The 25,054-nt window shown below is 37.7% G+C and overlaps 1 protein-coding gene across 3 annotated transcripts; it reads left to right on the forward strand.

Annotated features, from left to right (window-relative positions):
- Positions 1-784: 784 nt before the first annotated feature.
- HOOK1 (hook microtubule tethering protein 1) lies at positions 785-24,644 on the forward strand. 3 transcript variants are annotated; one of them, XM_015870639.3, is made up of 22 exons: positions 785-953; positions 3,737-3,822; positions 5,360-5,432; positions 5,759-5,809; positions 7,295-7,427; positions 8,282-8,349; positions 9,514-9,576; positions 10,523-10,606; positions 13,168-13,334; positions 13,844-13,984; positions 14,806-15,007; positions 15,544-15,654; positions 15,830-15,917; positions 16,002-16,062; positions 16,607-16,747; positions 17,370-17,457; positions 17,936-17,970; positions 18,531-18,613; positions 19,020-19,120; positions 19,446-19,547; positions 20,047-20,115; positions 21,122-24,644. In XM_015870639.3, the coding sequence occupies exons 1-22, from the start codon at positions 903-905 to the stop codon at positions 21,278-21,280; spliced, it is 2,157 nt and encodes a 718-aa protein (XP_015726125.1). In that variant the 5' UTR covers positions 785-902; the 3' UTR covers positions 21,281-24,644. The 3 variants fall into 3 exon arrangements, with proteins under 3 accessions (XP_015726125.1, XP_015726127.1, XP_015726126.1); XM_015870641.3 differs by lacking the exon at positions 21,122-24,644 and adding an exon at positions 20,289-20,441; XM_015870640.3 differs by lacking the exon at positions 5,759-5,809.
- Positions 24,645-25,054: the final 410 nt, after the last annotated feature.

Raw genomic sequence — 25,054 nt, forward strand, 5'->3', positions numbered from 1 at the left:
ATAATACAATAAAACAAATGATTAAGAAAACAAATGACCTCAGCAGTACAAACTCTAGCATAAAAGTCTGTGGGACTTCAGTGTTTAAAAAGCAAAACTAACATGAAAACAAACAAAAAAGCCTGTTTTAAGTAAGCCTTTTGTGTTGCTGAATGGCTTTAAGAGGGGAAGGTCATATAGTACTGCCCAATTCATCCACTATGGTTTTAATCTGACAAAGAATCAATAACAGAAGAGTAAGGTGTGTATCTTAAAGAACAGCCAAAAACATATCTGATATCTGAGGGTATGTTCATTGAAGGGTTATGAAGGAATTCTTAGAGCTTTATTCATAGATATTTCAGACGGGAGTTTTAAACCTGATTCTGTATTTTAAGCGATTTCTGCCCTGAAAGCAGCGGTGCGGCTGGTGCAGGCGGGCCGATCTACCTACGACTCGGCCACGCCAGCAGCTCCCTGCGGCACCGGGCCTGTTTGGCGACAGCCGCCATGTTACGGCGGAGAACCACCTCCTGCGTAGGGCCCGAGGCTACAGAAGGAGTTTGTGAGCCGTCACCACCATCTCCCGGCCCATAGCGCCCATCAGCTGCGTCACCCGTCACCGAGCGGCCTACACACCCCGACCGCTGAGGTAAACCGTGAGGTAAATAACCGCCAAGCGGCGTAGCCCCGCCCACACGAATACCCCTCTGTGATTGGTGTGAGCAGCCGCAGCCCTGCCCGCTGATTGGTGGCTCCCTCTGCCACTCCCGACATTTGAAGGCAGGGGCGGGCGTTGACGTGTACGTGCGCCCTCCCTCCGCGTGGGGGTGGGCGCGCGGTGGGCGCTGTCACGTCAGCTCCGCTCCTGCTTCTTGCATCGGGTGATTACGCAGCTGCCGGGAGCGGAGGAGGCTGACGCCATGGAGGCGAAGGCGGCGGATCCGCTGCTGTGTGACAGCCTCATCTTGTGGGTGAGTGTCCTACCTGCACCCCCGGGACAACCCCGGTATGGAAAGGCCGTTCCGTCTGGTGAATAGCATGTGGGCCCAAGCAGTGGTGGAGGAATGTGGAGGGCCTGGGGATGGTGAAGGGCCTGGAACATCTCCCCTATGAGGAGAGACTAAAAGAACTGGGTCTGTTTAGCCTTGAGAAAAGAAAGCTGAGAGGGGACTTGATCCAGGTTTATAAATACCTGAGGTGTGGGAGCCATAGTGGCGAGGTTGGTCTCTTTTCAGTAGTGCGTGGAGATAGGACTAGGGGTAATGGGATGAAAGTACAGCATAGGAAGTTCCGCATGAATGTGCGTAAGAACTTCTTTACAGTGATGGTGACAGAGCACTGGAACAGGCTGCCCAGGGAGGTGGTGGAGTCTCCTCTGGAGATATTTAAGACCCACCAGGACGCCTACCTGTGTGACATGGTGTAGGGAGCCTGCTTTGGCAGGGGGGTTGGACTCGATGATTTCTAGAGGTCCCTTCCAACCCCTACAATTCTGTGATTCTATGAAACCGTTCTGTAATTAACAGTAATAATCATCAGGAGCTGAAACCCCAGAGCTTCGTTTGGTTTGTGCTTTCCGAGTTTCTTTTATGCCTAATTGGTTAGTATGGCCGCAATATCCAGCTCTGAGTGCGTGCTGGGGCTGAATGGGAATCATGCAATGTGGAGGGGTCTGCAATCTGTTCATTTAATAAAAGGGGAAGGAAAGTGAATGGGGAATATATGTGGGGACTGGAAGCACAGCATGCCTTGAGGTCACTCATAGCTCATCTTGCATTAGACCTCATCTAAAATCAGAGCTGAAGGATGTGAAATGAGGCGCAGGTGACAAGTGTGAGATGGGTCAATTGAATCTTGTTGTGTCTAAGGCTTAATGAAAATTGTGTCATGATAAAAGCTTGGTCTTTTTTGCACAAAAGTCACTGACAAAACTTTGCTGCTTTTTTTCAGTTGCTGGTATGAAAACCTACTGAACTGGTTTGTTTACGATCTCCTTCTTAAAATGTCTTTAGGACTCTTTACTTCTTTAGTTCAGTGCTTTATGGCACTGGCAGCATTTGTAATGTTCGTGTCCTGTGTATATGGCTTAGTCCTGCGTATAGTCACAATGTATACCTATGAGAAAGATACCTGCTCCTGATGCAGCACTAAGTGGGGTGATTGTTTAAGCCACCCTCCCGGAATGGTCTTTAGCTGGAGCAGCAGTGTGGCCTTGAAGCTATATTTAGAAAAACTAATCAAGTTTGAAGAAATTCCTACTGGTGCAGACTAAGAGTGTGCAGCTGCTTCTACCAGCTTCCTCCCCGTGCTCCCAAATGTTGTTGGTTTGGTAAATACAGAGAAAACACTCAGAGGAAATGACTGCATCGACGTGGGGTTTGGAGAACGCATCATTAATACCTCTTACTGTCACATTGTTTGTAGGCTCTTAAACGCTTTCAAATGTGCAGAGAAACTAAGACTCTTGGTCTTGTTTTTCCCTTAATCCTAGTGAGCTGTTTTGTTCTGCTGGGTACCAGCAGCTGTGCACCACAAGGTTTGCCAAAGCTATTTGCTCTGCTTTTGCAGACTCGGGTGACCTTGGTCATAGAACTAAAAGGACAGAACCTGTTCCCCTGCTTAGCGATTTATTTGGTTTACAAGGATGTATGTCCAAAGGCAGCACTGAAGTATTACGCCATTAAACCCTGTATTCTGGCGTGCTGAGTCTTAATGTGTGAGCTCTTGTGTCTGCTCCTGCACGGACATGAAAGCTGCTCTGCTATTAGAAAGCAGTGCTGTCAATCACTGCCACCTCGGTTTGTGTTCTGCTTAATCTTTTATGTAACCTACAAGGGATTACTGACTTCTTGCTCACTCTAATGCAGGGTTTTAAAAAAGAACTGTGTTTGTTTGTTTGTTTCCCACCCCTCTGGGTTTAAGTTTTAGAAGCTTTTTGCTGACTGTTGTGTGACTTGAGGACCTGGGTACCTCTGTTTTAAGGCTTTATAACTTGAGACTGTTAGTATTGCATGCAGAGTTTGGTAGGTAGCCTGACAAAAGAGTGTCCAGTGGATGTGTGATGCTGGTATCATAGATGATACTTCAGACTGATGGGATACTTGGTTACTGTGCATATAACAGTCTGATAGGCAAATGCTCATTGCACTGCTCTGTAACAGTGGAGAAGTGTTGAAGTTGTTCTTTCTTTGAGTTTGGCTGTTCAATTTGAATGGTCAGGATGGGAGCTGAATCTTGTTTGTGTAGTCCTGGCACAAAGGGACTGTGTTTATACTTGTGCGTAGAAGCAGTAGCTAGAACACAAGGATTAGATTAAGTCATTCATATAGAATAGATCAGTAAACTTCCTATAAAGAGCTTTCACCTGTAATCTGCTTTTCTAATAGAGGTGAAGAGCGAAAACTGGGGGCTTTGGTACTTAATCTTTAGGTAGAAATACATAGAGGAGGTGACAATTAAGTGTTCCAACATAATCTGAGGTGTGGATGAATGTGACCTTACTTTCCTAAATTAGTGATCTATAAGCTGATTTATGATAAAAACACTAATATGCAAGAACAAAGTGTGGTAATGCAAACTTTTAAGGTCAATCAGCAGCTACAAATACAGAGGGAACTGGGTTAGAATTTACATTCAAAAAAGATCTTAGGTTGCCTATAATGAAAAGACATTTCCCTTTTTCTATTTAAGAAAACAGTAACTAATGTTGTGTCCTTCTGCACACTGACTAAGAATATGTCTTGGACTCTTCTAGTTGCAGACGTTCAATACTGCAGCACCTTGCAGAAATGTGCAGGACTTGACCAGTGGTGTTGCCATGGCTCAGGTGCTTCATCAAATGTAAGTTGATACATAAGTTCAAAGAACAGGTATTTAATTTCTTGAGGCTTGTGTATTTAAGTCACTTTCCCGCCCAGAGGTTTATTGCATAGTTATAAATTCAGAGCAGGTGGCTTGTAGCAGAAAATGAAGTGTGTCTTTAAATCCTCCATTGAACAAAAATATGGTGGTATAATAAAGTGATAAAATAGAGAAGGGGATGAGGAGATATTCTAGTACCGCATTATTAAATTTATACTTAAGAGTAACAAGGCAAAAAATATGATCTTTTTCAATTTTCTTATCAGCAGTGTTTCTGTGGATGCTTGTAGCTAAGGGCTGTGTTCTTCTATGAAATAAGGAACTAAAAGCTCAAAAGGCACTGGCCCATTACTACTAAAAGTAATGGTAGTGGGCTGACCAACAGCCAGTCATTGCAATTGTACTGGCATGATGACAAACAGCTCAGTTGATCAATCCATTAATTTTCAAACTTGAAGTCTCTGCAGAGAGGATTCTGCCACGAGGCATTTATTGAAACTAGTTATCACTGCAGTTTTGGTTTTAGTCGTGATTCAAGTAGTGTAGGAGAAGTCTGAATTGTTATTTACTGCACAAACTATATTTTTTATTATTAAGAAATTACTTGTCAGTCTACAAGGGATTTTTTGTTACAGATCTTGAAGTGTATTGTGTAAAGATGGCTTGCCCTTTTCATGTTTGCTGAGGGTCGCTTCCTGGCATCTCTGTGCTGCGTGTTAACAAGCTCTGTTTGTCACTGTTACTTAGCTAGATGTCCCTGCAGGATGCCACTATTGCTAAGCTAGTGTGTCAGTCAGAGAACAAGTAATAATCAGCGTTCCTACAAGTAAGGTCTGTAGCAGCAGTGTAGTGTAATGGCCAGAACACAGGCTTACTGTGTGTTTGTGGTGCTAGGCTTGTTGAGGCCCTGGGCAGTTTTATTCACAAGCGAGGTAGTGGATAGTAAGTGGGGATAATATCTGTCTTGTATCAAGTGCTTTGATATCAGTACTGTGTAGAAGTTACAACTCATTTATGCTGTTGAAATGAATATAGTTCAGTAGAGGGTAACCGGAGATAGAAAATAGACAAAAAATAACTACTGTAAAATGAAAGTAGAGAAAATGTTTATTCTTTTCCTTGATAAGTGCCTTTGATTAATTGTAGTGAATGCCCTGACAAGTCCAAATGTACAAAAGTAGGTAGTGCTTTCCAAATGATGACATTTTTGTACAGAACTATTACTGCTTTGGTAGGTATATTAACTAAGCATGTCAAAGGCCTTTGCCTACTTGTGTTTTCTGGCCTAGGGGGCTCAAACATGTAAAGAAATTCTTTCTGCCCAGGAAGATGCTATCTAAATTCAGCCAGGAGGATGGAAATTTCCTGTGACATGAGTATAACATGCAGTCTCCTGGAGTTCATGCTTCATTAAAGGCCCTAGTTAAACATCATGATGATTTAATGTTGAGAATCTGGTGCCTTATTTATTTACATGTGTGCTCATTAATGCTTCAATCGTTTAATTTCATTTCAGAGATGTTGCTTGGTTTGATGCATCTTGGCTGAATCGCATTAAAGAAGATGTTGCTGACAACTGGAGGATAAAGGTATTAAAAACTGTGATTAGTCAACGTGTTGTGAGTGTGGATATTGTGTCTCTCCTGAGCCTGTCTAGTCATTCAAAACCTGCAGATCAGAATTAAGCTCAGACTTGTTGAGGTCACTTTGTACATACTTGAACTGTTTATTAATTGTTTGAGTGACTTCTGGAATTGGTGCATGGGGATTTTCTGTTGTGATATTTCTCTTCCTCTGTCATTGTGGTCCTCTTCCAGAGCTGCTTTATAAACATTTGATTGTAAAATTATTGATTTCACTGTAGTTAAATAATTAATGAAAATCTGTAACCTTATCTTTCATGTACAACAATTAGTCCAGTAATCTGAAGAAAATACTGCAAGGGATTATGGACTACTATCATGAGGTATGGAATTCTGATTGTTCTAATCAATAAACAGGTTTTTCTCCTTCACTTAGGGCTTTTATTTCCTCTTCCAGCTCAGCTAAGGAGTGTGTTTGGTGGGCTTTTTGGGTAGGACATGTAGTAATTATTTGGTTAAATGAGAGGTCTGAATGAAGATAAAATTAGTATAATCATATAAAATCGGATATGTTTACGTGTATCATGCATATTTAAGCATGTATAATTTAGTTAAGACTTGGAACATAATCTGGAAACCATTTCCCTGTTGCTGCCTAGGCAAATGTCAGAAGTGCTGAACTACAGAATCCTGCAGGCTTTTGGGTGTACCTTTGTATTTGCTCCTTCTGAGAAGCTTTAATCCTTTTCTACACAGCAGGAACACATTTAACAGCCTTAGTCTAGTTTTACTTATATTTGTCTAGAAGCTGGGAGATAAATTACAAATTCTGTGGATAAAGATTATGGTGTTCTCCTTTGTGCAGGACGAGTACAGTAGCTATAATTGGATGCTATGTTGTGACTTAAAAGCAAAACAAAAGAAACAAAACCACACTAATAGGAAACATTGAATTTTGTACAGACAGTGATTACAGTGATGCATTGGATATGGTGTAGAAAAACTTACCTGATCATCTTACTGCTTCCTGGTCTTACCTGTTCTGATATCAAGTGCCGAGCCATTCTGTATTGCCAGGATTGAGGTTCTCTGGCAAGCCCAGAAGTGGAGTTTGTTTAGATTGGTGAAAAGCTCTTTATAGAGCTTCTTAAAGAATCCTAGGAACTGAATTTAGAATGAATATATATTGTTGGTAGAAGAAAATAATTATATCTCATATTTTAGGGCTGTCATAAGATCTTTTAGCTTACTGATGCTTTATTTTCTTCTGCACATGGTCATTAAAAATAACAAAGATGATAACACCCCAGTTAATAGACTTTGAAAGCTAGTATTCTTGCTAGAATGATTTTAATGAACTCTTATTAAACTGCATAACTAGATGGCAATAGATAAGTGCTGACTGATTTCAGTATATCTTAATGCCATCTACTTTATATTAGATTGGAAGCAAACATTAGGTACAGAGGTTCATAAAAGACGTTGGCTAGCACTGTATTGAGTACCCCCTACCAATACACACTCAAGCTGAGGAGAAAGAGTTCAGCGCTGCTTCTTCCTACTCAAAAAAAGGATGGTTTGTGTTACATCTGTTTTATGTATGAAGCCCTGTAAGAAATGTGTTAAGAAAATCTGTTTTATTGAGGTTATTTCAGATTTCCTAGTCTAATAATATGTACTCTCTCACATAAACCAGTATTTGTTAGTTTGTATCTCCACATTTAATATTTAAAATCTTTTCCTTTTCTAAGGTTTTTTTTATAACAAATTTATTAATGATCTCTTCATTGTCGAAATTTCTTAAATGACTCATAATTTAATGGTAATCAAAAACAAAAGTCCAGTTTCTCTTTTCAATTATTTTTCAGTTCTTGGATCAGCAGATTTCAGAAGAACTTATTCCAGACTTAAATAAGATTTCTGAGAATTCAGATCCTACTGAACTGGGAAGGCTTATGCAGCTTATTTTAGGCTGTGCAGTCAACTGTGAAAGGAAACAAGGTATGCACTGCCTTAATCTGATGAACAAACAGCAGATTGCCTCAGGTTGTGGTGAGTTTTAAGGTGGAAGGCATGTAGAATCTTTTTTGCGTATCAAGAAGTCTCTGTTGCATTCATATGCTTAACCTGAAACTGGCATTTAATTAAAATCAGAAAACCTATGGAATTTTGTGTATAAAACTCAAACTTTGTTCAAGGTCAGGTAAGAATACTCTGAGAAATGCATAGGGGAATTATTCCAGCTTTGTAAAATATATATGAAGACTTCACACATATTATTCAGCTGCCACTCAAATTAAATGAAATACCTATTGTTTATCTGTAGAGGCTAAAGTTTTAGTTGGTTTCTCTCACAAGAGCTGGTGGCTAAGAAATCCTTGCCATGGATTATTCATTCATAGAATAGGTTTGATTCCTAGGTAGTCTGGAATGATTGCATCAAAGAGTGCATAGGAAGTAAGCTGTCAGGTTGCACTGGGAATGAGGATTCCAGCAGTAACTGTCTTTTGTTACACTTGATTTACTAACTTAGTTGCAAGGGCTTTGACTTTTTGCACAAACTCATGCATGTCCATCTGTATAGGTAGGTATTAGAAAAAGTGCTGTGGAACTATGGATGATCCTGATCTCCTTTCTATAATTTACATAGGGTAAATTTGTTCACTTAGGAATTTATAATTCCTTATTGTTTTATTGGGTTATGGTGGTGGTGAATCTGTATGAGAAGAGCACTACCTGTTTAGGAGCAGCTTTTTAGTGAACAGTTTCTTCTGGATCTTTCTAAAAAGCTGTCAAGAGTTCAAACCATTAAGATGAATGTTGTTAGAAATGACTACAAACCTTATTTTTTACAGAACACATACAAAATATCATGACCCTTGAAGAGTCTGTTCAACATGTTGTCATGACAGCCATTCAAGAAGTAAGTAATTCCTAGCCTAGTGCAATCAGCTGAGAAATTTGCATAACTATCTGTTGATTTTTATATACATATGTATATTTTTGTGTGTGTGTGAATCCCTTAATCAAATAAGGGCCAAGGGATAATGTAAGTACTTCCCTGTGCCATCTGGGAAGATTAGGAGACAATCGGCTCCAACCAAAGAGTCTTGGTTTTAGTCCCATGTCCAAACATACAATCTGTTGAGATGTATCTAGAAATATTAAGAAATGTATCTAGTCACCAACTGGTGATTATGTTGGAATCCAGATCTGAAATTTCTTGCCCATTTATAGTCGTGTAACCAGTGCTGATTGTAACTGTGGGGCTGCATTGTTCTGACTGCTTGCTCTATACTGCTCGCTGGCTACACAAACTCCCAACTGCATCTCTGTTTTTGCCATGGTTCTCTCCCACTGCCATCTTATTATGTTCTTAGTTGGATCATCTGAGTGGTCTACCTTAGAGCATGGCCACATTTATGCGAGTCAGGACTGTAGCTCAGCAAATGTGGAAGTAGTCAATTGCAGTACTGACACTGGACAAAAATTAACTTGTAACTGCACCCCATCAAGATAACAGTGGAGATAGTATTAGACTTTAAAATCTTCTGATTTATATGAGCTATATAGGTTTGAAATCCATCCTGTTTGCAGAAATGAATCCATACGCCTCATTTGTTGTTTTCTGACTAATTGAACTTTTTGAAGGAGGTCGAGAAATAATACTGTACATCCTGAGTAACCAGTAAAGCCCTTTATTTGCTGACAATGTGCATCTTTGTATCAGAGAAACAGAGGGAAAGCTGTGTTAGTGTTCTCATTGTTTGCTTTTAATGACAGTTAGCTTCCAGTGACACAAGGAAGTATGATAACTGTTAAACTTGTGGGGTGATACCCTGTCTTCTGGTCTGCTGTTTTAGCTTGACTAAGGAATGTATTCATCCAGTAACATGTTACTGTTTGCACTTCAATTGGAGTGTAGCATCTGCAACAAGTATTGTTATTATTAATCTGTTTTTATGTATTGGAAGGGAACAAGAACGTGATAGAAAATACAGCTGATATGCAGTAGACAGTGGATTTTCAGAATATTAACCTTCTATTTAACCCTTCTCTTTTTTTTTCCTGTGGCCTTTTTCTGTAGCTCATGAGCAAGGAAGCGATGGGCCCTTCTGCAAGTGATGCATCAAGTGAAATGGAACAGCAGGTAGCTGCTTAATACTTAGTAGTTGTTGTGGTTCAAGACTGAACATTGCGTTGGTATCTTGACCTCCCCTAAATGAAGAGGACTGCTCTTCCTCTCTAATTCTAAAAGCAAAACAAAAAGCCAAATCCTCCAGCTACAAAACAACAATAAATTAGATCTTTCTGTCATTTCTCTGTACAAACTGCTTGATGTCTCTTCCAGTCAGAGCTGACATGATTTAACAATACTGGTTCAAAGAGGGTAGAGCAATATCGTGATATAGGGTATTGCACAGTAAGGTAATGGTCTCTTTTAGTGCCAATTCTAAAATATGGATTAAAAGTCTTGTGCTAATAAAGTTTCTTTAAAGTATAGGTGGAGAAAGCTAGATAATCCTCAATGAAGTAGGACCTGCCAATTCAAACCCATGCAGCAAGAAGAGTTAAGTGTACATCTGTGTTCAGCTGTATCAGGCTAAATGCTTTATTTTCTTCTGAGATGAAGGGTGTTTGATTGCCCAGAGTAAGCCTGAATTTAGAAAGATGCTGCTGTGTTGACAATAAAGTTAATGGTGAGGAAGGAAGACAGACACTTTTAGACTTGATCCACATGTATGGGTGTCATAACTTAGTTAATAGGCATATGTGATCCAAAGAACAGGAGGCAATTAGCAGGCATAGATTTTGAAATTGTGACAGTGCAGTTACCCCTGGTTTTGTTTGTTTGTTTTTGTTTTGCTTTTAGCATAAGTTGTTGTATTTAATCTAAATGTTTGAGTTTCAATACTTGGCTTAATACAAGCAGTACACATTTAAACTATGGTTAAATGAAGTGAGGTCCTTATTCAACAGTATATATAGGTTTCTAACTCTGTGTGAGTGCCTAATGTCCTTCTTTAAATGATTTATTTAAGCAATTGAGACACTTCGGAGACTAGAAGTGTTTGACTGTCTTTGTTCTTTAAAAGCTTAAAAAAGCTTTGGAGGATCTTCAAGAGGCAATAGCAGAAAAAGAAGAGTTGGCACAAAGATGTCAAGAGCTCGATTTACAGGTAAGAAACAGCAGCTTATTTTTTTTAATACGTACTATTGGTGTTGTTAAGATGCAGAATTTAGGAAAGTCAAAGTGAATTTTGTATTCATGTAACTTTTAATGAGGTTTCTAAGTTGTGTTTTCTTGGGGGGGAAGCAACCATTCTCTACACTGGAGTGCAATGACTTTCCTGATGGAAGCATAAGCTGAGGTCCTGTGTCAACTCTTAGCACAGAGGTTGCTTCATTGCTACCTTTATGTTTGCCTCTAGTAGCAAACAGCCATCAAATCAAAGATATCATGGCTTTTAATTACTGCTGCTGTTAGTCGTTTGGACCTTACATTAAAAAAAAAAACACACAATCATTCATTTACTAACCAGTCATTAGATTTAGATGTACTTCTGTTTTTAATGGTAATAGCAGTTAACTGAGCCTCTTTTGAGAAAGGAGGGTTAACTTCACAGCAGTGAGGACGTGAATTTTTAATTACTTTTTTTTCCTAAAGAAAATGAGAAAAGTGCTAGTCCTAAATCCGATTCCTGTTCTGTGGTGCTACATTCTGAGAATAGAAAGAAGCTTATGTGCTAAAGCAGCTCATCTTGTATTTGATTTTGTACAAAGCAAACATTTGTGTGGCATCTTCTTGTAGGAACCAGAGTACTGTACTGGCTGTGGAGGCCTCAGTAATAAAGAACTCCAGAGACCAATTTTAAATATTTTGCAGACTGTAATGACTAAAGTAGTAGAGTCTGCATAGAAAGAGAGTTCTGGTTACTAACTGTAGATAAATATGATGATCTCCTTAGGGACATAAAATATTCAGTTATTTTTCCTGGAGTAATAGTAAGCTTTATTGGTGAAAGCAGAGACATAAAAGTTCTTGTGAGTAGAGCCCTGAAGGAGAAAACAATTTCTTTTAAATGTGCAAGAGAATTACTCTGATAGTTGATTGCAGATTACAGTTGCTAAACTTTGGAAAGCATTGTATTAACTATTGAGAAGTTCTCACTTCTAGAGATGAAGAAAGGGTGAGGGACTGGGCTTGCTTAGCTTGGAGAAGAGAAGGCTCCAAGGAGACCTCATTGAGACCTTCCAGTACTTGAAGGGAGCAATTAAACAGGAGGGGGAACAACTGTTTAAGAGAGTGGACAGAATGGTTTTAAACTGAGACAGGAGAGGTTTAGATCAGATATTAGGAGGAAAATTTTCACACAGAGGGTGGTAACGTGCTGGAACAGGCTGCCCAAGGAGGCTGTGGATGTCCCATCCCTGGAGGCATTTAAAGCCAGGCTGGATGTGGCTCTGGGCAGCCTGGTCTGGTGGTTGGTGACCCTGCACACAGCAGGTTGGAACTGGATGAGCATTGAGGGCCTTTTCAACCCAGGCCATTCTGTGATTTAAGGAGTGGCTGAACCTTGGACAGGAAGTATTACACTGAGTAAGGCTGATATGCTTTTTACTCACAGGTGTTTGTGCATGCAGGTGTACAGTAAGTTGTTATCTGGTACTTAAAAAGGGCTGGACCTAGAAAACCAGCATCTAATGAAGTGCTTCAGGAAATAGTTTTGTTTCTTAGATCTGTTTGATAAATTTTTTAAATTACAATCATGAACAAGCTGTTTCTTAATGTTGCATTGTTTAGGTTATATGTATCTGATGTTTTATCTAATAATGTCACCATGATATGCTTTTTTAACTTATTTATTGAAGCCATAATAATGATTGACACTTCTCATTTAAACTAATTCTTAATAAATTCACTTGTAAGGTCTCAGTCTTCCTTGATATATTCCAAGAATATAAGAAAGGTAGGTTTTCTTTATGATTTAGGAAAGCATAACCCACAAAGCATATTGTCCCTGTTTAAATGCCAGTTAACTAACACATGCTACATGCTCTTATGTTTGACAGGATGTTAAAATTAACACAGTAGTTTTCACTAGAAAAACATTAAAAGTTCTACCCTCTTAATCCTTCCCCATTTTATGGCTGTTAATATACTTACTGTTTCAGTACAGTGTTGTATTCTCATTTGCTTAGCTGTGAACACTCAGTTTCGAACTTGTTTGGTTGCTGCAAAGAAATGCATGCTCTATCTGAAGCAGTCTAGGTTTTTTCTTTTGCGTGTGTGCTTACCAGCTTATGGCGCTTGAAACCGCTTCTTGCGCAGCCGTTCACTGCTGAGCGCACGGCAGTACTGTGTTAGTGTGCTAGCCAGTGCCATCCTGCTTTTATTGTTAAGGACAAGCAAGATGGAGAGTACTTTTACACCAGTACTTAACGGTTTTTGTATGGTACCCATTGTATCTTTTCTACTAAAATCAGTTTCTCTCCATATCGCATTGTACGCCTTTTCCATGGTTTCAGTTACAAAAGTTTCTTTTTTTTAGATATACTTTTCCTTTAGTGCTTCACAACTTTCAAACACTAAACATCTGAATGCTGTGTATTTTACATTCTAAAGTTTCTAAACACTCAGCCTTTCTCATAAACTAATGTGGTGACATGCTGCTGTCTCGCTTTAATTCTTTCCAATTGGACGGGTCTTACAATGTTGATGCTGTTTTATCTGTACTAGGTGGCTGCCCTTCAAGATGAAAAAAACAGCTTGGTGTCAGAAAATGAGATTCTGAATGACAGGCTGGAGCAATTAGATGACTCTCTTGATGATCCAAATACTGTGGTAGCAAAAAAGTATTTTAATGCGCAGTTGCAGCTAGAACAGCTGCAGGAAGAAAACTTCAGGTATGAAACCATTTGATTTTTCTTTCAAAAAAGCTTTTTTTTTTTTGTTGTGTCAAATATATCCTGAGAATTCCTGGTAGTCTTTCAGGATTCTCCATCTTAATTTATTTTGCTATAGATGCTTTTTACAGCTATATTAATGTAACCTATTTTAAAGACGATCTTTAACCTTAAGAAGAAAACTAAGTTGTTATTTTGTAATCACTGTTTTATGGCCCGTTCACTTTGTGATCCATATTTTAAAAACAAAAAAAAAGCATTTTCATTTTTATGATTCCCTGAAATAGTAATAAATATAATAAATCTACAATATGTAATATAATCCATTGTGGGTTAAAAAAATATACATTAAAATGCTTCATGCTTACTGTACCATTTTTTGGCTTCTTAAATCAGTAGATTTCCTTTTTAAAAGTTTATTTTTAATAGTTCTAGTACGAAGTGGAACATTTTAAGCAAAGTGTGTGATGAATATGTTCTTAACAGACTTCCTGTTTTTGATGTGGTAGGCTTGAAGCTGCCAAAGATGATTATCGTGTCCATTGTGAAGATCTAGAAAAACAATTGATTGAACTACAGCACAGAAACAACGAACTAACCTCTTTGGCTGAAGAATCCAGAGCCCTGAAAGATGAAAATGATGTTCTTAGGTATGTAATTCTGCTCCACACTAGTAGGATTTAATGACTAAACACAAAGCTTTTAAGAATGTTTGTATCTGTGAATGTGTACTTTCCCTCCAGTGTTATCTCAAGTCTCTCTTGCAGCACTCATGTCCCAGCAAAGAGAAGGGAAAACTGGGGAATGTCATGTTGCCACAGGAAAAAGTCCATGCTTGGTTTTATTCTTATGCCAGGATCAATGGCCATAGTATGAATAAAACATGGGGGGAAAAATGATTTCAGGTGTTTACACTATAGTGGTTCTTAAATAACGTCAGAAACTAACCTTAATTATAGATTTTCCCGTGTAACTTTCTTGCGCTGCCTTCTAGTGATATGAGGCAGATAATAAATTTGGCCAGCAGATAATAAAAATGGTCAGCTGGCAACCCTTGGTCATATCTGCTAATGGTTGTTCTCACAGTATCCCTGTAATGAAGATATCTGAGTTTTTGTCCTTTCCAGTTACCAGAACTTTGAGGTGACTGTGTAGCACAGGGTGTTGTGGTGTATTTAATTTACACTCTGCAGAATTCCATAGAGATATTCGATACACTAACCTCTGCTCGTACTTCTGGCATGTGACTGATTTAGTCCAATGTAAGCCCTGTAGTGATTTCACTTTTTATAAACCATCTTTGCACATGAGGGCAAGTTTGCAGTTAAAAACAAAGCTGCTAGATTTAACTCTGCTCTGAAATGTGTTGAATTTTCCTTTGAAAATAGCTTGAATGTGCATGTAAGAAGAATCTGATTTATTTAATCTTTGAAAGAACAGTCTGTCTTCTAATTCCTCCTTATCCTTTAAGAGCTACTGCAGACAAAGCAAGTAAGCTGGAATCAACTGTTGAAGTGTATCGTAAAAAGCTGCAGGATCTGAACGACTTCCGAAGACAAGTCAAATCTCTGCAGGAAACTAACATGATGTACATGCACAATACAGTCAGTCTGGAAGATGAATTAAGGAAAGCCAATGCAGCCCGTGCCCAATTAGAAACCTACAAAAGGCAGGTAGGGCTGCACCTATGCTAAAGATGTTATTTTTTCCTTCAGATACTCTTACCCTAAATGAAAAAATACATATTTTTTCCAATGAAACAAAAATAAGTAGCTTAATCTAAAATGCCATGGACTTGAATATTCAAAAATGGTGCCTACATCTTATGGATGACAACATCAACATTAATGTAACAGACCATAGACTTAACCTGTATTTATATCCTTATACTTCTTAGAGCTCTTCACTTTTAAAAAGGAGAAAAACAAGCATATTAACAGTCTTAACTGTAGCTTCCTTCATGATTGGTTGGTTGTCCATTGTTTGGAGGTTTTTCTCCTTTACATTAACTGAGCTACCTTGTATTCCTGTGAGAAACTGTTTAGCTGCTACTGAGATCACCGCTTGTATATAATGTTCTTAGTGTCAGGAAATTATTTTTTATAGAGTAATATTTATGTTTCTCATCATAGGATAGGATGAAGTTTCTAATGTAATTCTAAATGTCCCTCGCATGTTTATATGCTAAATGTCATCTCTTAATAAAAAGGTCCAGGAGCTTCATAACAAGCTGTCTGAAGAATCTAAAAGAGCTGATAAGTTAGCATTTGAAATGAAACGACTTGAAGAAAAACATGAAGCTTTAGTCAAAGAAAAAGAGGTAAGTGTGAGCTTATTTGAGCAGCTAACGAAAATAAGTGTGTTGAGTCTGTGTAATCATATCTCAGTAAAAGAAAAATATTAAAAGAAGAAAGTTAGTACTACCCATTATTAATGTTATTTGGACTTAAAATGTTGCAGTATTAATTACTATTATCTCAAATTTGTGTACTTAGAGACTGATTGTACAGTGTGATACGTTGAAAGAGACTAATGAAGAGCTCCGGTATTCACAGATGCAGCAGGATCATCTGAGTCAAACAGGTACTGCTTTATCTTCAGAGGCTTTTCTTTCATAATCAGTGATTTTTGTATGTTTGTTAAACTGAACTTCCCATGTAATTTCAGATGCATCTCGTGTTAAAAGTCAGGATAATCTTGCTGCTGAGCTTTTGCCGGTGGAATATAGGTAAGACATAAAGGTTCGGTTTGTTTTATGATTTTTTGTGGATGGGACATAATATTAATTTTCTCCATGAAAGCTCAGTATTTTCAGGGCCTTTTCACCCACTTCTTGATTTGCATCCCTTATGTTTACATAGACCCCTCCATGTATTGTCAGTAATGTTTTCCACATACTATAATAGATTTGCAATCTTTCTTAAAAACATTATAGTTTTTTATGTGGAATACACAAAAACGTGCAGCAGCTAAAATAGAGTGACTAGTTGCTAGCTCCGATTACTCTGCAGATCTGGCAGAGAGAAGCATAAAGACCCAAATAATTTGAGTTTGCAGTTACATAGTTTACAACTTTGCTCATCTCAAGGAAATCTTTTGTGATGTTTGAGAACTTTAAGTTACCTTTGCATCCAGAATTGAATTATTAACCTATATATATTCTTCAGGGGAACTTGTGTTCAACTTAAGGTGAATAGGAATATTATCTCTTATTATTTCTTAATCAATGGTGACTGTTTCATTATTAGGTTTTACTTGGTTTTTTTTTTCAGAGAAATGTTTATTCAGCTTCAGCATGAAAATAAGATGCTTCTACTGCAACAGGAAGGATCAGAAAATGAACGTATTATGGAGCTCCAGAAACAGCTGGAGCAAAAGCAGTGGACAGTAAATGAACTAGAAACTGAAAAAAGGTGATGGGTGAAACAGCATCTGAAATATAGCAAGACATGGTTTCTGGTTCTTTGGAGTGGGAGGCATCTATAGCACAGCCCTCTGCTGGCAGCCAGTTGCCCATTTAATTTCACAAGTGTGAAACGAACAGGAAGGGATAGCAAGCAAGGTGGAAGTATTAAATATGATGTAAAATGTGGCAGTTCTGAGTCTGGCTTGGTCTGAAGAAACTGTTGTCTGTAGAATACTCTTAGCTCTGATTCTTAGTTGAGTGTATGTAGACTTGATATCTGAAGCTGCAAGCTTTAGATATTGATGCTGAGATATGGTTTGAATTTTTCCGTCAGTTAACAAATGCTGAAAGCAGTTTTGTAGGACATGATAATTTAGGAGCAGTTAAGTTTGCATAAACCTTAAAATGGTTCCAGTTCAATCATTGTAAAATGTTTAATAGAGCTGCCAAATGTTTGTTTCAGCAGAACTTCAAGTCATGCTAAAATAATTTGGAATCAATTTATTTGTGGCTTAAGTTCTGCTGGGTAAAACCCTCATCAAAATTATCATCCAGAAAGGAAGAAAATTCTCACTGTCCTGTGGTCTGTTTGATATTGACTCTCTTTTCTTGACTCTTCTACCTAAAAGACTAAACAAGGAGCGTATTGGAGAGTTACAACAGCAGATTGAAGATCTGCAAAAGACTTTACAGGAGCAAGGTTCCAAGACAGAAGGAGTAAGTGATAGCTTGGCTTTCTTGACTTTGATAAGTATGTCTTAGCAGTTCTTGTTTAAAACCCTTCAGTGCAGCATCAAATGTTGTTTAGAATACCTTTTCTTTTTCAGTGTATTTGGTGTTGACAGATACTAAAAAAGTAGGATTCTAGCTAGATGCTTTTTTCCTTTTTTTTTTCCTCCCCATTTAAGAAGCTGTAACTTTTCTGCCTTATTCTTCACTTCAGTAAGTCTCTAGTTTTATGGTTATGGTGTCCTGATGAGAAGGATAACTTTGAAGAAAGAAAGATGCTGGAGATGGTATCCATCTGGTGCAAAAAGTATGAATGCAGTTATGGGAATAAATTAAAAATGAAGCTTCTAAAGCTGGCCTAACTTTTTTAGGTGTGATAAGTTTTCAAGGATCACTTGTAGGATTGTTTTTAATGTTGCACATTGTGAAATACTGAAATTAACTGAATTTTAACTCTCCTTTGTAGTCTAGCAACCTGAAGCAGAAATTAGCAGCACATATGTAAGTAATACATGTGCATCCACAGTAACTTAATTATGCCAAGTAGTTTGATTCTTGTAGCATGTAAACTACCCACATCATCATAGTGATGTCTTGTGTTTTTCTGTGAGTCACTGTCTTAAGTATTAGCATTTGAGTCCTTATACTTCGATCTTGAGAATTTTGTTACAGTGGTATCCACTGAACCATCTCTTCACCAGTGGCAATTTAATTGTTCCAGTCCTATAGCTCTTAGAAAAATCAAGCTTGCTCAACTCAAAATGCTTTTAATTATTCTGAGATGTATTCATCCTTTCAACAAGTGCAGCTCATGCTAAGGAGGTGCTAGAGAGGTTCTTTTGTTGTTCACTTTCTTTCTTGCTTCTAACCTTATATAATTTTTACATTGAATCTCAGTTACAGCTGGTACTGCTCTGCAGAAATGCATATTTAAACTCAAAAGAATCTCCAGAGTTTAAAATTGTTGCTTAAACATTTCCTACAATTAACTTGCAACTGCTGTGTCTTAGAACTGTGCATGAAATCATGCATAGAATTAAGCTTAATTTTTTAATTTTTAGGGAAAAATTGAGTGAAGTTCATGATGAATTACAGAAGAAAGAGGCTGCTCTTGCAGAACTACAGCCTGATGTTAGTCAGAACCGTAAGTGGGTTTGTTTTTTTTCTTCTTGGTCGATCTATGTTGCTTCTTCTGAAATGGTTTGCATAGTCTCTGGGCTATGAAATACTGGTCTGGATAAGGCTTCTTTCTTGAGTGTAGATTTGAAATGTGCAACAGAGAAGAAAAAAACAATCGCTTGGGGGTTTTTTGGTTTTGGTGGGTTTTTTTTGTTTGTTTGCTTGCTTATTTTGTATGCAGAGGCTGGTTGGGGCACTACTGCTGTTGAATGATACTGTGCAAAATGGGAGTTCAGAGTCAGGTGGGGACCATATGGTAGGAAACTGTATAGCAGCTAAAAAGTTTCTTGGCGAGGAGGGGGGGGGGATGGGGTTTAAGTACCATGTCTATCTTGGCTTTGATTGTCATTGTTCATGGTTTCTACAAATAGCTCAGAAGATTGGGGAGCTGGAAGCAGCTTTGCGAAAAAAAGATGAGGACATGAAAGCAATGGAAGAAAGATATAAAATGTACCTTGAGAAAGCAAGAAACGTGAGTGGTATATTTCTGAGGATACATGTATTGTTGAATATATTGATTTGTCCTGTTCTCAAACATCTTCTGCCCTTGATTACTTGATTCCAGTAAAAAATGTAAGAGTATATATAGTTCAGCTTGAAGCATGAGATGCGTTAGTCATTCTTCAATAACTTTTAATATCCTATTTCATACTGGGTTAAGAAAACAAAAACTTGATTGTCATCCTCATTGCCCAGCTTGAGCTCAAGTCTGTTTTTGCATTTCTCCTGTGAGGAAGTGAGGTGCAAAGCTTATCAGCTTTCTTTGCGTGTAATGAATTTGTTTTGCCTTTTAATAGGTGATAAAAACCTTGGACCCCAAACTGAATCCAGCATCAGCAGAAATTATGTCGCTTAGGAAACAGATAACAGAGAGAGACAAAAAAATTGAAGCATTGGAGGTAAAATCTATATATACTTTAAAATAACTTCTGTTAATGTGTTCTTGAACATTAGACACCTAAGTTACTCGTGATCCAGTACCCTTTAATGCTCCTTTTATTTAGTAGAAATTCAGTAATGTGACAAGAGCGTTCTGCCAAGTTATGTTCTTGTCTTCAAGTCTTTTGCACTTTAAGGTGCAAAAAGACTACCAGGCTATTTTTAGACTTTGCAGTACACTTTCATACATGTTTCGTTTTTTTCCTGTTTGAAAATAAGTTTCTAAGTTGAAGTGCAGTTTCTGCATAAAGGTTAGTTACTCCTTGAGGTAGTCAGTGTCTCAGGTATCCCTGCCTTGTTTAAGGAAATAACTTTCTTTATGGCTGTACACCTTCTGGTTACTTTGCATGCTTAAGCTTTTCTATTGCATAACTTAATTCCCTCACTGAGCTGCAGTAAATTTTTGCAGATTATTTCTGTGTTTTAATTGAGACTGTCTTCTTCAATCTCTCTTTCCAGGCTGAATACAAACTCGCTAAGTTACGTGATTATGAGGAGAATTTAATTGTAACTGCATGGTATAACAAGGTGGGTCAAAAGATCATTTGTCAGTATTTTAGCAATCCTAAAAGTACATGTTGCAAAATATGGCAATGAAATATTAACTCGTTTGTTTGTTTGTTTTTGATGTTCTGTATAAACTGGTGCTTAGGACAGAAAGCCAGTAATTTAGCTACTTGTCTGAAATATCCAACTTGTAGGTTAGCATGGCCTCATGCCTAAAAACATTGAACTAAGGAAAGAAGAGGAGCCTGAGACCCCAAGTTTGAAGCGCTTCCTAATCCTGACTGCAGGCAAGAATGCTAAGTTTAATGAGTCCTAGGTAGAGTTTCCAGTCTTGAGTTAACTTAGAAAACACCAGTATCACGTTCCCAATAGTTAAATAAAGGGAAAGTGTTTTAATAGTTAACTATTTGGTAAAATTATTATATTTCATCTTTTCTGCTTGGCTTTGGAACAGGAGACTTAAAATCTGTCATAGGTCACGACTACCATCTTAATGGTCATAAGCTGTCATAAGCTTCCACCTGGATTTGTCAAAGCAAATTCTTTAATGCTCAATAGTCACTTCTTATATAACTTTAGGCAAAGAGAGGCCATGATTCCGAAGACTTTCAGACTCTACAGATCTGAAGTAAGATTCTTTGGCATGGCATTTGTGAAATTAAGCTAGAGTCATACCACAGCAACATTGCAGCGTTAAATCTTAGATTGCTGTAGAAAGGACTAGAAAAAGCTCATTTTCATTTGAAGTAGTGTATGGAGTTTCATTAGTACCAGGAAGGGAAATCAAACAGTGAAAGCAAAGTTAAACATCGTGCTTAATAAAGGAACAACTTTGCAATAAACTAAAATTAACATACTCTGTAATGAATGACTCTTATTTTCTTTTGCACTGGTTCATACCTTTTATGGCACCACAAGGTTCTATTGGAAGTAAAATAAAAGCAATTATTTGTGCATATTCACTATGTGTGTGAAAGATGACCAGTTTTTTGTTTGCTGTGTGTAATAAGTGTTATCTTATTTGCAGAGCCTAACACTTCAGAAATTAGGTATGGAATCTAGACTGCTTGGCAGTGGTGGTACCTGCAGGGATGGCCCAGGACGTTCCTTCCTAGCTCAACAGCGCCATGTCACCAATACTAGAAGGAATCTTCCTGTTAAAGTACCAACAGCAACATCCGATTGAACTATAAGGACCACGAGGGAAGCTTACTTGCTAAAGTGTCCTTAAATGTTTTGTAGCTTCCACTTCAACTATTTGGTGAAAGATAATGTTACAGTGGTGGACATCTGTGAATTCAGCATCAGAATTAATCAAGATCAATGGCATCTGGAAGGTAGCACAGTAGAAGTAGATTTAATAACTACAGTATGTATTGACAAGCACAACTTAAGATTTATATTTGCCTTGAAGATATATTGTAAATATAAAAATTGGCACTATATATTTAAAACTAATCAGTGTATTTGAGATAGAGAGTTGACTTTTGTAATAGAAAGATGTTATGCAAAAATACACTTCAGGAAACTTGGCAATATTTGACATTTCTTCTAATATGAAGTTTAAAAAATTGGTAACATGCTTTAAAAATACTTAAATAATATAAAATGCAATTTTAGAAGCAAGAAAATATTTGCATTTATTTAAAAAAATAATAATTGAAAATTATATTATTAGTTGGCCTTTGTTACAGGAGACAGACTTTGTCATCTCAAGTCAGAGACACATTTATGCAGTCTATTTAAATAAAGATCAAGTTAGTGCTTATATACACTAGGGAAATCCTATCTTTAAGATGTTGAATTCACCAAAGCCAAATAAGCTGTCTTTTTTCCTGCTAAAGAAAAAAAGAGCTATTGTATTAACTCAAGTCTGGGCTATGTTTTAAAAGTCTGGAGTATCTATGCACTGCATTTGCAAGATATGTGGGGGGATGAGGGGACCATTGTGCAGGTGGTGATGGTGTAGGAAGAAACCTTTATTTCCAGCTATTTATATAACCTTAGGAATTGTAACTATTTTTCTTCAGTTTTAAATGTAGTTTCACTGCAATTATTCTGAACTAGCTGTGCTATGCAGATGAGCAAAAAGCTGCTTTGCTAATCCTTGGCAGCAAGAACTGAGGGAGAAAAGCCAGGAGTGATACCTGATACTTGAGGGGGGGGAAGTTACTACCTTTCTCCAAACATGTCCCTTTATTGAAAAAGTGTTCTATTTTTTTGTGGACTGTATTTTTTAAGAAATTTATGTCCATTCTTTTTTGCAAACTGTCTAGAACAAATTCATTGTAACTGATTCAATAACATAAAGTAATAACAGTCCTTAAAATGAATACACATACACTTAACTGTATGCGTATGAGGTTGCTGCACCTGTCTGTAATATAAATCTCAACCATAGGCATCAAGGAAAGCATGTGGTACCTTCACCACTAAGGCCATCTTTTATTAGAGAGCTGGGTTCAGCTTTGCTTTGCAGAATTAAAGTTTCTACTTTGAGTATGGTTTGAATTGTGAATTTTGAGTAGTCTTGCGTTTTGTATGCCCCTCAGTATGGCTTGTTTGATTTTTCCCTTCCCTTCTGCCTTCTTGGGCGCTGTATGCAATGCTAGAGAAAAGGAAACTTCTCATTTTTAATACTTAGTAAGCATTGCTTCATAATAGTGTCAATGGCTTACAGTCTTATACACCTAAGCACTGCATAAAGATTTCTTCTTGTGAAACCTGTATCTATACAAGGCATTATTTCAAAGCCAGATTCATCTGAAAGGTGGGGTGATATGAGCAAAGAACATTCCAACAAACTGCTCTTGAACAGTTGTGTCTGTCAGTTTGTGTTCTTCAGGACTCTCTGCTTCTTTGACTACCTCTTGAGTTTTGAAGTCTTTTACTGCAGCAGTGATGGTTTTGGTTTTTGTATTCTTAAGGTACAATTGTGTGTTTGATCTGTTAGTGGTGTGGGAGATGGTGGTGAGCAGTAGAACATGAGTAAGCGATAGCAGGATGCTTACATTTAAAGTCTGGTACTTCAGTGTGTTCTGGTGAAATATGAACCTGTTGTTGATGGTGGGATGAGTCTCTTAATCTTTGTTCTTTACAGCATGAAAACTTTGATGGACATCATTCAAGTATTCATCTAGTTAATAGGCTTTGGTACATGCGGTGTTTCTCACGGTAGTAGAGCTGTGTCAGTAGTCGTATCGGGTGCTGAATAGTGAAAACCTTGGAGCAAATATCTCTGTGTACTTCTCAAAACTGCAGACCCTGGGACCAAAAAATGATCAAGAACCTCCTTATTATTTAATTAGAAGAGTGTCTTCTAAGCAGCAATGAGAAATTGAAATACCTAATTACAGATGGGAATAAGCCTTTTTCACGGTAGGAGTAGTCTCTGGTAAACCTATCGAGGATGCAGAAATTTAAAATGTTTGGGTATTTGAAGAAAATTTTACTTATTTGACTTCTTTTTTTTTTTCCAAGCTTTTAAAACTTAAATACAATCTTATTTATTGTTTCTTTAGGATTTTGGGAACCTGCTGAACAGTGGCTGTTTTGTTACTGGTTGAACTTGGGTTACGCTCTGTGAGTGAGGAAGTGATACACAGAAATAATCATTTGAATCTAAGCCATACTGTCGTGTTCACTTCACCTCATCCGGGTGAATAAATAGGAATGAAAGTATTATTTTAACGTTAACATTGTTAATATCAAACAAAAGCTGCCACTAGAACTGCTTTGTTGTAGCTGTGTTTCACGTGCCACGTAACAGCAGGACAACATAAATCCAATGCTCTTTGATGCAGTGTGCATCTCCAGGTATCACAGGAACAGATTCATGTGTGGTGACCCTGTGGAATCCTGCTGAATTTAATCAGCACTATCAGTAATTCTGGTTGGTTTCTGGTAAAACGGGTAGAATGAATCCAAAGAAGCAAAAATAAGTTTTCATGGCATATCATTTAACTTGTGATTTTCTTTTATATAAGATCTAAGGAAATAACCATGATGGAAGAAAAGTGTTTTGTAGCAATAATACAAATTTAAGGCTGTTAGGTTCTTTTACTCACGGTGGATCAGGCAGCAGTTTTGAGAAGGTGAATTTTAGAACAACTGTATTGTAGTGGATTAAGAAACAGTTACTAAAAATAGATTTTTCACCCAACAGTTTTTTCTTCATTAAACATACATGTACATAGGGATTCTATTTTCTACAATATACACTTACTTGAAAGTAAAAAGATATAAGCAATACCAATGTTTTATTTAAGTAGCCATAGCCTGGGAATTAGAAAATGAAGATAATTGTTTGAGTTGATCATGTCTAGTAAAATAGTTTTCTTAAGGCTTCCTTGCTTTTTTCCTTTCCCCTTATTGGACCACAGCTAGAGGTAAGATTTCCTGTTGTATCGGTGTCTACATTGTCAGTTGAAAACAGATGTAAACACTGTATTGCATAGAACTTGAAAAGTTGCACTAATTTTTAAACTTCTTTTTGTTTTATTTCTTTGGAAATGATTCTTTTATATTCACATAAAGATTTTTAACATTAATTCATTGGTGTCAGTTTTTTTCTCAGTTATGTCCTCAATGTTACCTAGCTAATGCAAGAATCCTTTCTTCTAATTACTGAAGTAATTGCTTATTGCTACTGAAAGAAGTTCAGATCTCTGCATGCTCTCCTCAGCCACACCTAATAGGACAGCTCTCGGCTCATTATAATTTGAAAAAGAAGACTCCAGAGGGAGGATCAGCAGAGGAAAGAGCCTAGTTTCCTTTAAGGTTCCCCTTTCTGACCTGTTTTTATCACAGAACTTGACTGTATCCTAATCCTTGGCCTGAGCAGCCTGATATGTAAGCAAGTACTACTGTTATCTTGTTTCCCATTTCTACAATGCAGGGAAGATGGGGCAGGGGGGCACATGGCAGCCAAGGTCAGGGGGAGAAGGTGGTCAGGAAAGCT

Source organism: Coturnix japonica, chromosome 11 (genome assembly GCF_054131305.1).
Source record: "Coturnix japonica strain WE chromosome 11, WE-NBRP24, whole genome shotgun sequence".
Classification (NCBI taxonomy): domain Eukaryota; kingdom Metazoa; phylum Chordata; class Aves; order Galliformes; family Phasianidae; genus Coturnix; species Coturnix japonica.

What these genes read in the sequence shown, in the direction of transcription:
- HOOK1 (XM_015870639.3), top strand. Translation starts at nt 903, where the DNA reads ATGGAGGCGAAGGCGGCGGATCCGCTGCTGTGTGACAGCCTCATCTTG. An exon ending in CTTTAGTCAAAGAAAAAGAG is followed by an intron (nt 15,655 to 15,829) that starts GTAAGTGTGAGC and finishes TTGTGTACTTAG; the next exon opens with AGACTGATTGTACAGTGTGA. An exon ending in CTTTTGCCGGTGGAATATAG is followed by an intron (nt 16,063 to 16,606) that starts GTAAGACATAAA and finishes TTTTTTTTTCAG; the next exon opens with AGAAATGTTTATTCAGCTTC.